Below are 14,212 nucleotides of genomic sequence, written 5' to 3'. Positions count from 1 at the left end.
ATCTGCCTGCCTCTGCCTCCCGAGTGCTGGGATTAAAGGCGTGCGCCACCACCGCCCGGCTTTCCCTGAACTCTTAAGTCAAAATAATTTTCTCCCTGTTGCCTCTTGTCAAGGTATTTAGTCACAGTAGGAAGTAACTAAGATAACACATACTATTAAAAATGTGCAATATTGGTATGCTCCTTTTTGAAATGAAAATACCAACAATGTATTTAAAGCAAACAAAATTAAGTTATAATTCAAATAAATATCCTTTATTAAAGAAAAAAGAATATTGTTAAGCACCAAAACTGTGTGTTACATTGCATGTACAATAAGAGAAAGGTGAGTGCAATTTTGGGTGAGCAAGTAGTTAATTCTGAAGTCAGGAATGTGAAATGTAAAAAAAGAAAGCAACACAACAATTACAATGCAGAAAGATTGCACTAAAGAGCAAAGGCAATAGTCAAAACAATTATTGTTGATTTCATAGTATTGCTATAAATGCCTGCTTAGTATTTTCTTTGTATTTTTAATACTTTAGAATGTTAACTGAGCATATTTAAGTATATAAATTTGCAAGAAATGGCATTTACAGTATGATGCAGACAATCCACTTAATGTAATGGTGGGAAAGCCATCCTGTAAAGCCAAGCACAGTGCACTAGTGTTTTGCTTCTGCCTTTATAACATTGCACAAAGCTAATAGTGGTGAGTCAGTTTGTCATTGTAATTTTCATTTACCTAAAACAGGTAAAAGGAAAAAGGGTCAGTTTCTTTAGCCCCAGCGGGCTGTACTCATGCAAAATGACCTGTGGCCTTCCATTTCTCAATAAACTACATATTATGGTTTCACACTTGGCGATGCATACAATACAGAGAGAGATTCAACAAGGCAGTGGGGACTGTGTCAAAGACATCGATGTTACTATTATGGGATACACTGTCCAACCTTTGTAACATCACACAAATGAAGGGAATACCACTGGTAATTGTGAAGACTTTGTAGTAAAGACAATGGAATTTGCATGGAGAAACCTAAAGCAACACATACACCCTTTGATAGTTGACTATACGACATGCAAGTAAAAATGTTTTCTCCTGTTAAAACTCAACTCTAACACACACTTTTGCTTTTAAATTTCTCAATGTTTTTCCTACATATTTTCAATGCCCCAAACTGAGTCACTCTTAACTGTAACTGAATCTACAAAAACAAACAAAAAAGAAATGAAACTTCCTCTTCCTCTCAAAACAAATGATTGCTTTAGGGTCTGTGTGAAACAGCAATCACAAATGCTTAGCATATCAACTCAGAGGTATTTGCTGTACCTGCACCTTGGAGTAACCCTGTAAATGTGCTTTGAAGAGAGGGGACGTTTCTAAATTCGGGAATTCAGTTCTACAAATGCCAACTTGTGTGTTTGCTGTGGGCAAAATGAAAATTTAAAATAATAGCATCTTTAACATAACTCAAGGAACATTTAGTAGACACACATTCTCTCTCGCTCTCTGTGCCTCCCACTGTTAAAAGCCTCTGTTTAAATACATGACAGATTAGACAAGGATATAAACTCATTTTGTATGAAAACTTTTTAAGTTACATTATATTTATAGGATAAAAAATATCATTGCTTCACTTTCCAAAGCAATTAGGCAGAATTTTAATGTGCTTTAACAAAAAAGGGAAGTTCAGGCATGACTATGGGTGTTCAGTAGAAGACATAATGTTATATGCTCAAGAGTAAGGTGCTTCTACTCCCTCACCCTTCCCTTCCACCTAAAACAAGTCTCGATGGTCACTGGCATTGCCACGCACAAGTAAAGTGTTCAATATGCACATTTAGTATTATATAATCATTTATATTCAGTGCAAAAATGAACAAAAGCTAAAGTCTCCACTTCCCGTCAAATGGCTGTCTTAAGCTATCTGCAGCTGTCTGCAATGTTCTGCAGTTGGTCAGAATTTCTTAGTTATTCTCTTTTACCTGGTAAAAATATAACCTCAAAACTCCCTGACAGGTCTGCTAAAGACCCAAAGTCACTATGCAGATTGGTTTCTGGTGATGAGCATATTACAAAGCTAGACTAAAAGCACTGATTTAAATAAATACAAATGCATCCTGTGAATGAGTCCCAAAAAGAAGTCTCAGGGAGTATAGAGAATGCAACTGCATCAATGTGTGTGTCTGTGCAACATGGATGCTGCCTGTGAGGCTGCATCCTACTGGACTTCAAATTCTTAGTGTGGGGTGTCTATGATACATTGTACAATTTAGGACATACTGTGGTACCAAGTATCGTTCTACATTCAGATTTGTAGAAAAGAAACCTCCAAACACATGGTAGACTAGTGAGTGTTCATTACAAAAAAGGCCACCACACCAGTGTCTTTTTTAAAAATGAAATTGGTATGACGTGTCATGGTGCAAATCTATAGTCCCAGTACTCAAAGAAGCAGAGGGAGGTGGATCTCTGAGTTCAATGCCAGCCTGGTTCTGCAGAGTGAGTTCCAGGACAGTCAGGGCTACTGTCTGTCTCAGGGAAAAAAAGTTTAAGTGCAATGAACAGCTAAGGAATGATTGTTTTTCTGAACTCCATACCCCCTGTAAAGCAATCCTGAAATAAGGTCATTGCTTATCTCCTAAAGTCCTCGTTCTCCAGCAATTTCTTACTGCTAAAATACAATTAGGACTTTAAATCATCAGAGATACCTTTCTGTATACATATTACATTGGCTATTAAACAATTTCGGTTGTATTTGAATATTTGAAATTGACATTCCAATATGAATGATAACACTAAGTTAAGCATCCCCAAGTCATCTACTTGTTTCCTGTCTTCAATATACAGTATTTGGGAACAGCACAAACAAGCAGGGTCTGTGGATACTGAATGACACAGTAGGGGTAACTGTAGAAGCATTGACTGTGAGTGCCATGATAACTAAACATATGGCTGTACTATGAAGGCCAGAGCTCATCACTTCTGGTCTACTGACTTCTTCCAATATTAAGCCAAAGGTCCTTGTTTTATTGTCTAGGGAACTAAAATAGAAGAGGAAAACAAACAAACAAACAAACAAAAAACCATACTTATTGCTATTTTTCTGGGGCTCTGAATCTAGTGATTTATTGAATACCTGTATACTAATTTTAAATTATTGTGGATAACTCCAATGGGGTGTGATTTTATCAAGTAGAAGTATTTTCTTGGGGGTTAGGAGGCAATGCTACAGATGGAACATAAGCCTTGAACCGTACTCCTGAGCCACATTCCAGTACAAGAACTAGAATCTTGAGGCAGGAAAGCCAGCATGCTGGGAGAAAACCATTTGCTTGAAAATGGGCTGAAGGGTCCCGGTGCTCTAGCCGGGGATTGTCAAGAATAAAGTCATTCCTGGAGAGCTATGACAGGTGAGCCAAGAGCTGCTGTGGTCCCCATCTAAAAAGGCCAGGAGTTTGGTGCTAAGACTGATTACAACACAATGGCTACTGCTAATTGAACATTATATGTCATATTTTCCTAAAGTTTAAAAGAAAAATGGGCTGGAGAAATAGCTCAAGGGTTAGGAGCATGAATGGCTCCTTCAGAGGACTTAAGTGTGATTCCCAGCACCCATGTGAGGGATCTGTAAATCTAGCTCCAGGCAAGAGCCTCTGGAAACATACATAATTAAAAAAAAAAAAAAAAGAATCTTTAAAGACAGGAAAAAATGGAGCCAGGCACCTTGACACCAGCTCAATCCCAGCACTGGAGAGGGAAAAGGCAGGAGGCGGCTGCAAATCCAGTCTGCACGGCAAGGGCTCCGGAACAAGACCTGGTCTCAAAAGTAAATAAATAAAAACACAGGATGAATATAACACTGATACGTGGATCTTTAATATTGGAAGTGTATAAGTGATGGGCAATTTTTAGGAAGCTTGTGAACTGTGCAACTTTTCTAATTTTTTTTATCTAGCTAATGACTCTTGGGGTTCAACACATGCTGATGCTTTACTGGGGTATACAGGACCCACATTATCATCTTGGGGTGAGGTTTGTATATCAGGGCTGTTTTAATTGTCCCAGAGAAGATATGGGAATTGTGCTAGGACTGAAACCAATATATAAATAAAATGCTACAAAAGCTGACAGTCTCATCAATAAAGATGGTACGGATACTTAAGTGCAAAGATTTGGTTTACTTTAACCCATCGACAGACTTTTTTCCCCATAATTAATTTAAAGAAAAATATCTCTTAAAAATGACAAGAAAAGTAGCTGTGTTCCTAGAGGAAACCAGTGGTGGACATGAGGTGCTTTCACTCGAGGATGGTTTCTGGGCTAAGCTGGGGAAGAACTCTCTAGGGATGAAGTCCTTTTTGGTATTTTAATTCCTCCATATAAAGCCAAGATCTATCTTCATCATCAGCACACACTGCAATGTGCTGAAAGCGGCCCAGCCATCTCCCCTCATGCATGTCCACACAATCCCACTGACAAGCATGCCAGCTCCACTCATAAATGAACCCTTTAAGATACACCTAAGTCAGCACTCGACCTAAGTATCTAAGTTTAAAGATTTAGTGACAGCAACAAGTGCTCCCCTAAAGCCCATCCAAATCCTAAGAAAATAGTGAATGCCAGTGGGAAGCTTTTGGGAATGGCTGTCTTGTGGACCTTTACTGAGCACAGGCTCTTCACCATGGAGCACAACAATAAAAACTTAAAACTGGTGCATGATGTAAAGAGTCGTAAATCTGTATCCCTACTGTTGAATCCTCATTTTGATTCAATAGGAAAGTCATGAGTTATAGTAATCAAGCAGTAGTTCAAACAAAAAGACTAAAAATAATTTGAAACATTATCAAACTATGAAGCATTGTTTCTCATAAACGGTGCACATAAAATTCAAACTATTCTAAATTTAGAATTATGAAACACTATTTTAAAGGCATGGAAATTTTAACTTCAAACTCTTACAAAATGTAAGACGATGGCCTCTAAAAAATGTTTGGTGCACACATTAATGGGTTTATCTCCATTAGCTTCTCAGATACTGAACATCTCTGGAGATGGAAAATGTGGAAATCTTAAGTGTATTCCATGTTGTTTCCTTTTAATTCCTGACTGTAAGTGCTATGACAAGTGTCCTCTGTAGCATGTCACTCTATTCTAGAAGCTGACGTGGGAGCAGCTGCTTCAGCAAGTATCTTCTCAGTTCACTGAAAGATGAATCCCAAAGTAGCTCACAGAGTACAACTCTGCCAACCCAGTGTTCTTCTAGTTCATAGTGACCCCTAGTGTGACTGGCCACTGTGAGATCACGGATGGGCAGACGGGAAGGGAAGGTGTGTTAGACAGGCGTCTTCAGGAAGCCTTCTCACGGCAGTCAGGAGCATTGCACATATAAAACTGACGTCAGCACTACCAGTGAGAGCGACTCAACAGTAATGTCCTCCGATTGCGCCTCCTTGTTTCCACATCACTTTGCCAATATACTCAGGGTCTAATGGAATCCAATATGGGACCAAGAGCTTAAACTTTTCCCCAAAAAGAATCAGACCCAGTCTTCATTCACGGGAATTTTCTTCTTTCTGTTAAGTCACCTGTTAGTAAACAAAATGACACAATGTGTTAGGACAATATGCCTCTTAAAGGTAGGGTATATGTTTGTTTCCTCATAGCTTTTAAAATATCTGCAATTACTTTTTTTCTTGTAATAATCACCTATACAATTAATGGTATAGGATTTCCTTCAAAAATGTCTATAATTTTTATTATTTAGTTTTATTTTGTGTGTATGAGTGCCTGAGAATGTATGCACCATGCGCCTGCAGTGCCTGTGGGGGCCAGAAGAGGGCAGCAGATCCCCTGTGACTGCTGCCATGGAGATACTGGAACTTGTACATAAGGCCTCTGGAAGAGTGTACAGTGCTCTTAACCAATGAGCCATCTCTTCAGCCCAGCGATGTCTATATTTTAAGAGGTAAAAACAAAATTCATTTCATACAAATATAGTTGTGGAGTTATCCAATCAGCAGTGAGTGGGTGAGATACAGGGTTAAATGGCAAGAGAAACTACTGACAGGTGGTGGTGGTATCTTTAGTTCCAGCATGCAGGAGGCAGAGGCAGGGGGATCTCTGTGAGTTCAAGGCCAGCCTGATCTACAGGGCTCCAAAGCTACACAGAGAAACCTTGTCTTGGAAAAAATGGGGCAGGCAGGGGGTAGCTCAGCAGGAGGCAATTCAGCAGGAGCAAGAGCTGTAAGGAGGGAAATGATCTGGAAGCATCTACTGTGAAAGACAATTGAGTCTCTGAATATTAGCCCATTAGTTAGAAATACTGATACTTATCTTCCTCTACATTTCTCTAAGGAAATAAATGCCAGGGTTTCCCTATAAAGTAATTAAGAGGAACTGCAACAACAGAGAACACCAGTCAGAACCCACAGTGGCTGAATCAAAGGTTAGATAACACACGACAATGTACTATAGAGAAGGTGGTAGAAACCTTGTGAAGCTTGAGACAGACATTGATGCAGAGGGACCTGACAGCATTTCCTCCTTTCCTGGGTCCAAGAGGAAAAGGCAGAAGTGCTTTAGTAGTAATGCTCTATTTGACTTGGTCACATTTCATTGTGCTTAGCAGATACATTAAATATCCATTTAGGCCGGGCATTGGTGGCGCACGCCTTTAATCCCAGCACTCAGGAGGCAGAGGCAGGCGGATCTCTGTGAGTTCGAGGCCAGCCTGGTCTACCGAGCGAGTTCCAGGGCAGTCTCCAAAACAATACAGAGAAACCCTGTCTCAAAAAACCAAAAAAAAAAAAAAAAAAAAAAAATCCATTTAGTTAGACTGGAGTCAAAGACAGGAATCCACACTTAGTAAATAACTTAGGCTATTCTTAAGATCCTATATAGTCAGGATCACTGTATACCTTCCCATTCAAAGATATATCCTGGATATGTCCATGCTAGAAAATCACTTAAAAATAAGTTATCTTCCACTTCCTTGAGACAGAGTCTGGCTGTCCTGGAGATCACTCTGTGGACCAAGCTCAACTGAACTCACAGAGATCCTCCTGCCTCTGCCTCTGAGTGCTAGGATTAAAGATGTGTGCCACCATACCTGGCTTTAAAAAAAAACCTATCTTGCATATATCCCCTTTAGAAAGAGTATTCCCTCTTGGGGTTTGCTTTTTTGTTTTAATATGTAATCGTAGCTGGCTTCAAATTCATGGTCCTTCTGCCTCCACATACTGAACATTGCCTGGGTATTTATTGCAGAACTGCACAACCAAGTCTAGTTAAGTCTTTCTGTCTGAATAAATACCACGGAGTCTATCAGAAATCAGAACATGTTACATTTTGCACATATTATCTTATTTTAGCTGAACCCACTGCCAATCCTTTAACTATATAACTTACAGCATATGCCACAACTGCTTTATTCTTTTAACATAGTGTAACTTCTGCGATTTAAAAGCAGCAGAGGGCTTGGTGGCACACACCTTTAATTCCAGCACTCAGGGAGACAGAGGCAAGTGCCAGACCAGCTAAAGCTACATGGCGTGGCCCATCTTAAAAACAAAATAAGGAGAGAAGCAAGCAAGCAGCAGACTTCAAGTATCAGGATGTATATGTATAACCAAATACAATCTTATCGTGCAGAGGACTCAAGATGATTATAACTTGTATTTATAAATGTAACTATGTTTATTATGACAACAAAGGAACAGTGGTTTGACTGAATAGTTTTCAGTATTTAGAAAGCCATGTAATAATTATAAGCAGTTAAGAAAGGAGAAAGGATCAAATTTCAATATGCCTAATTTAAGTAGTTCAGTTAAAAAGGCTTTTCTGGTGAAGATAAAAATAAGACTGTCTCTTTACTTGGAATATAACTACACTGCAGATATTTTTAATAAGCAAGATTGAAAACAACCAATCATACAGCATTTCCGTGGCCACTGCCTTTGAAAGCCTTCTGGGGCTGGAGAAAGGCTTAGTGATTAAGTGCTCCTGGCACTCTGCAAGAGGCCCTGAAATGAGTTCCTAGGACATGTGTTCAGGCTCACAACTGCCTGAAAAAGGATCCAATGCTCTTTTCTGGTCTCTTGTGGGTACCGCATCCATGTACACAAACCTGATGCAGACACACACGTACACACAAAATCAGAAATAAAGAACAAAACACTTTCCTGGCCAGGTGTGATGGCCACCACGAGGCAAGAGAGTCACACAGAGTTCCAGAGCAGCCTGGATACAGACAGACCCTACTCTAAAAGGTACATACAGTAACCAAGCATTGATAAAAACAAACCACTGATACAGAATGTGCCTCTAGAAACATACCATCAATATCACTATATGATTACACTAAGCAAATCAAATATCCAGGTGGAAATAAAACAATGCTTTGTAGTTAAAACCTGGAATTGACGTTATCTGAGCCACATAATGAACAGGCCACAGACAAGAAGATACGCTGGAGCTCATCGGCCAACGTAGAAGCTGGATAGCTGGCTTGTGCTACCAAAGACAGCAGGTCGTTTACCTGCTAGTTCTCCCAGTCTGTGCAAGGTAAAGCTTCATCCTCCTCCTCCGACTCTGGGGATGCTTCTTTAATTCTTCTTAGTGCTTCATGGATGCTCCGCGTCAGAGGGTCTGTGTCAGGCAGGAGTGTGAAGGATTCTCTCAAAACCTCCTTCTGAACCTTCTTCAATTTCACCCCTTTCCTTATCTGTGCCAAGATATTATTACTATCATCTTCATCAGGAAAAGGAGGCAGAGTCCGCTGTTCAACCTTTTTCAGATGAAAACTACCACGCTTCAAAGATGCTAACACTTCATCCATGGGTGAACTCACTTTGGAAAACAAAATAAACAATCAGAGTTAGGATGATTGTGTTTAACATCAAACGTTGTGACCTCCGATAAAGCTGGGAAATGGTCTTGATATGATAGATTCCCAAAGGACCCCCATATTGCATCCACCACCAACCCAAAGTAAGGTAATGATTGGTTATATTTAATTAGTCAATTAATCAATTCGTTTTCAAGACAGAGCTTCTCTGTGTGTATCCCTGGCTGTCCTGGAACTTGCAACTTGCTCTGTAGATCAGGCTGGCCTTTTTTTTTTTTCTTTTTTTTTTCTTTTGGTTTTTTTCAAGACAGGGTTTCTCTGTGGCTTTGGAGGCTGTCCTGGAACTCGCTCAGTAGACCAGGCTGGTCTCGAACTCACAGTGATCCGCCTGCCTCTGCCTCCCAAGTGCTGGGATTAAAGGCATGCGCCACCAACACCCGGCCCAGGCTGGCCTTAAACTCACAGAGATCCACCTGCCTCTGCCTCCTGAGTGCTGGGATTAAAGGCATGAATCACCACCGCCCTGTTTTTGTTTGTTCTGTTTTTTAATGGAGCTGGAAGACACCTCAGTGGGTAGCATCTTTGCTGTTGTTGAGAGGAGGATCTGAGTTCAGATTCTCAACATTCATATAAAAGCTAGACGCAGTGGTACATCCCTGGGAAGTGCATGGTGACAAGTGGTGCCTGAGGTATTGAAGTGGGGTTACTGGTTAGCTAGTCTAGCTGAAATGGTAAGCTCCAGGTTCAGTGAGACCTTGTCTCAAAAAGTAAGGCAGAGAGCAGTTGAGGAAGATACTCAAATTGACTGTGGCTACACACACACACACACACACACTTTACTCTTGGTTCATTGTTGCATGGGGCAAATAATACAGAGCATATTACATATTAATCTGAGAATATCTTGTAAAATATCTCATATGTGAAGTAACTAAATGAAAAAGCACAGCAACAATGAACCAAGATTACAGTGTGTGTGTGTGTGTCTTATCTATTTGTGTGTGTAGTGTAGTGTATTATTTGCCCCATGCAAACTGAAAATTCCTCAAAGGCAAAAAAATGTGTTATTTTTAGAAATGACTTTACTGAGGTATATTGGACATGTGATAAATTACACATAACCTCCTGCTCTTGTCTTTTTATATAAGAATTCTTAAGTCTTCAATATTAGGGCTGGAAAGATGGCTCAGCCAATAAAGGCTAGGCTCACAACCAAAAACTGTAAGAACACTCTTAAGTGTTCAATATTAAACTGTGATCTTGTTAATGGCTTCATACCCTTTTTTATATATGATATAATCATCACCACCATCATCAATAGCATATGAGCTCCACCACTATGCTAGACTCTCCAGTCAGGCACAGTTTACCATTCAAGTTTAAAAAAATCAGAGTTGTTTTTCCTAACACAAAAAGTACTACCTAACAAACAGGCCAAATGTCACTTGGATATTTTAACAACATGCCTAACAGCTCAGGAGAAGGTAAACATTTGCAAGCACGTGCAGTGAGACGATAAGAATTCTCTGCTGTGACCTTGAGTGCCTGTTTGCTATCAATCACGTTCAAAAACAGTCTCTAAGGCTTTGCAACACAGAATTCAATGCAAAGCTCCTTCCCCGGGCTTCACTTTACACCAGAGTCAGAGAGGTCCTGTCCACTCACCTCTCCTCCTCTGTAACCCTTCAGCAGTCTTCCGGAGCTTCTTCCGGGCGCTGACCAGCTGGCTGCTGTCAAAGAGCTGTGCTGACGGGGCGCTGGCTGACTTTGGGATCCTCTTCTCGCTGCCCTCCTTTCTAAGTGCGTCTTTCTCCAGTGTCTCTGAAGTGGTGGTGGCACCATTGTCCCTTGCAACAGGCAGAGGTGGGGGCGGGGGCGGGGGTGGGGGTGGGGGCGGGGGCGGAGGAAGAGGGGGTGGAAGTGGATCCACTGTAGCAGGACACGGTTTGAGGTCATTACTGGTCAAAGGGGGAAGTGATGGCGGGGGAGGCAGTCCAGAGGTAACGGCACTGGGAGGTAATGAAGTGGCTTCAAGTTGTCCTGATGAAGAGCCTTCAGGATGGGCAAGGCTCCGGGGCTCCGCCGCCTCTGAAGACTCATGCTGGCTTCTTCCTTCCCCAACCTCAGCCTTCTCCTCCTCTCCTTGCGGCTCTCCTGCTAGAGAGGCACACTGCTGGTCACAGGGCACGGGACTCGCTGGACTTCTTCTTCTGCCATGAGCTGCTCTTAGTCTGGTTGATTTAAGGGTGACCTGCCCAGGGTACCTCTGAAATACCAGAGTTATTGTGTAAGTATGTTATATTAAAATAACTGCCAACCAATGCTTACTGATTCTGCTCTTTTAACACAATGCCTAAACTTTCAGTACCTTTCAAACAATTATCATCTGCTATCAGATAATAAATCCTGTTCCCTCTTACCCAATTAAGCCAATTGCTTAAAAACATCATGTGTAGGGCACTAGGGTGCACTTGCCTTTAATCCCAGAGACAGGCGGATAACTATGAATTTGAGGCCAGCCTGGTCTACATACATTCTAGTCTAGCCAAGGCAAGATATATATATAATCTCATAAGCAAAAAAGAAAACCAGCTACATAACTTTAACTCTTCAATGGAAAAAACAGTATATAAAACTCAAGACAGTCTCTATCTATATATGACTAGTACTTGGAAGCCAAGAAACTATTACTGTTTATTTTCAAATTCTTATATATATAAAAAAAGCTGAAACCTTTAAAAAAAAGGTGGGGGGGGGTTGCAAGGCACTTTTAAAAAATGCCTGATAATGATATCATGATAGAAGGGGGAGAGTGCACTGAAGTTTTTTTGATTAAATACAATTCAGGCTTTCTTGACACTTTGTCCATTGTTTATACTCCTGAAGTTGTACACCAGGGGTCAAAAGAATATTACTGTTTGACTCAGTCACAGGAAAGGGAACCACCTATGGATGGACTACATTCTAAACTGAAATCTTCTAATAGAGTGGCTCTCTCTGAAAAGCAATGAAAACCAATCAAAAGAGTGTGTTTCTATTACCTGCTTAAATGTCCGAAGTCTATCCAAGGTCCTCTGTCTCTCTTGGCTAACCCAGGCACTTTTTCTTTCCTCTTCATCATGTAATTTTTCTCTCTTCTGGTAAAACAAAACAAACGCACCTTTGATTCCAGCACTTGGGAGGCAGAGGCAGGAGGGTCTCTGAATCTGTGGCCAGCCTGGTCTACAGAGTGAGTTCCAGGACAGCAGGGCTATGTACAGAGACCTTATGTCAAAACAAACAAACCAAACCAAACCGAAAGAAAGGAAGAAAGAAAAAAAAGGAGCTGTGGGACTGCAGAGATGGCTTAGTCAGCAGAGTTCATATTGCAAACCACGAGCCCTGAGAAGCCATGCAAAAACCATGTTCCTGGAGCCTGCTGGCCAGCCAGCTAGTCTAGCCAAGCCAGTGAACTGCTAGGTCACAGACAGGTGGAGTGAGAGTGGCTGAGAAGGACAACTGACACTGACCTCCAGCATCCAAGACAGCTCCCGTGTGCATGTGTACATCCTCCCCACCCCACACACAGCCAAGGCATGGGGAGATACATTAACTACAAGACTTGAGAAGCCAAGACAGAGAGATTCTTGTGAACAAGGCCAGTCTAGTCTATCAGAAAACTAACAAGAAAACATTCCACAAACATGCAAGAATTAAGAAAATATCAGAGCACTTTCCTTAAACAGTACCTTAATGAAACCTTAACCACTCCAAAAGGAACAAAATATATTTGGAAATAAAGAAGTAAGCAGCAGATGACTGCTGATAAGCAATGAACTTGCTTAATTCTAAAACTGAATCTTAGCGCCTGAGAGACACGAATGACCACATAGAAGTTTTCTGGTATGCTCACATCCAAATGCACAGCATACTGACTGGAAAGGGGGCTGTGAGAAAGCAGGGCAGCAGCAGTTGCTTTCCTTTCCACAGCCCGATGCACTGGTCCCAACACTCTGTAAAATTCTAATAGTTCTTTCAGAGTCACGAATAAGGCGTCTTGCTCAAAGTAGCAACAATTAATTTATTCTCCTATGATGATCATGTATCACTTTATACATTATACACAATAAGGTTTTCAACTGATTCAGACAGACTCTGCGTAAAGCAGAGTCTGTCAAGAGGTTAAATCAAAACTTTATAATAAACTTAAATCTTTTTCTTTTCCTAGACAGGGTTTCTCTGTGTAACTATCCACTGGGATTAAAGTATGCCGCCACCACCCAGCTGTTAATATCTGATGTATGGTCAAAATTTATACACAGACATAAAACACAGAAAGGGTAAAACTTACTTATACAAGAAACATTCAAAGTCATGCACTAGAAAAAGTCATGTAACCTGTTAAAATATCCAAAGTAGTAAGAGTCTGTTTAAGAACAACTAATTCCAGTCATTTACTGATTTATAAGTCAACTGCACACTACATTACACATCAGGAAAAGGGTGGGGCTGGCCTCCTTTTTCTTTTATCTCATGCTAGGTCAGGGCTTTACTGAACCACAATCCTGGTTTTTTGATACAAGGTCTCACAACAGACTTCAGGTTGGCCTTGAATTCACAGGCATGCATTCTGATCAGTTAGAGTGGGGATTTCTCCACAGAGGCAGGACACAAGTTTAACCAACATGGGATCTGTACGCTGAAGCATCACCATGGTGAGAAAGAAAAGTACAAGTTGTCTAATTTGGCCAATAATGAAGCAGAGGATAAAATGCCACCCTTTAGATTGGGAAAGCAAGAGAAAAGAGGTCTGGGTTAGGGAGCAGAATGGACAAACTTAAGATACCTAGATATGTGGCAAGAAGGAACTTTGATAACAGACACTAACTTTAGAACAGTGGGTTTAACCCATGAATGAATAAAGTTCTTAAACGTGCAGGCAAATAGCAAGTATAGCAAGCTTCAAACAGCGTCATGACTCTAAATGACACTCTTGGCAGGAGGATGAACAGTTTGAAGTAGTGTTTTATTAACTGTTTGATTGAAGGGAAGGTGACAGATTCATTTGATTATTAGGGAATCTGGTAGTGAGGCAGATCCTTTGGATAAACATTAGTTCTATAGAATATGGCAAGGGACAAGGAATTATGAATGATTAAAAAACAGCACACTTGAATTACATTAGCTGAGTCACTTACTACTAGATACAAAAGTCAGGCCTCTCTTCCTAAGTCTCAGATACAGACTCACTACATCATCTTCAAGATTTCCAGATAGGAAAACAAAGAGAAAAACTGCCTTAAACTCCACAATAGAAGTAAATATAAAGCTGGACAGTAGTGGTGCATGCCTTTAATTCCAGTCCTGGGAGACAGAGACAAGTGGATCTCTGTGAGTTTGAAA

At 40.7% G+C, this 14,212-nt stretch overlaps 1 protein-coding gene across 1 annotated transcript in view; it reads right to left on the bottom strand.

Annotated features, from left to right (window-relative positions):
• Positions 1–232: 232 nt before the first annotated feature.
• The window catches only part of Jmy (junction mediating and regulatory protein, p53 cofactor), a 60,259-nt gene continuing 46,279 nt past the window's right edge, over positions 233–14,212 (bottom strand). The window contains exons 8-11 of the mRNA XM_005065652.4: positions 11,872–11,967; positions 10,496–11,096; positions 8,522–8,832; positions 233–5,570 (exon numbers count right to left, since the gene is read on the bottom strand). Coding sequence (XP_005065709.1) covers positions 8,525–8,832; positions 10,496–11,096; positions 11,872–11,967 — 1,005 coding nt within the window. The 3' untranslated portion in view covers positions 233–5,570; positions 8,522–8,524. The remainder of the gene's footprint in view (positions 5,571–8,521; positions 8,833–10,495; positions 11,097–11,871; positions 11,968–14,212) is intronic.

Source organism: Mesocricetus auratus, unplaced genomic scaffold (assembly GCF_017639785.1).
Source record: "Mesocricetus auratus isolate SY011 unplaced genomic scaffold, BCM_Maur_2.0 Super-Scaffold_100020, whole genome shotgun sequence".
Lineage (NCBI taxonomy): Eukaryota > Metazoa > Chordata > Mammalia > Rodentia > Cricetidae > Mesocricetus > Mesocricetus auratus.
The sequence above is the reverse complement of the archived record's forward strand: the minus strand, read 5'-3'. Positions and strand labels throughout refer to the sequence as shown.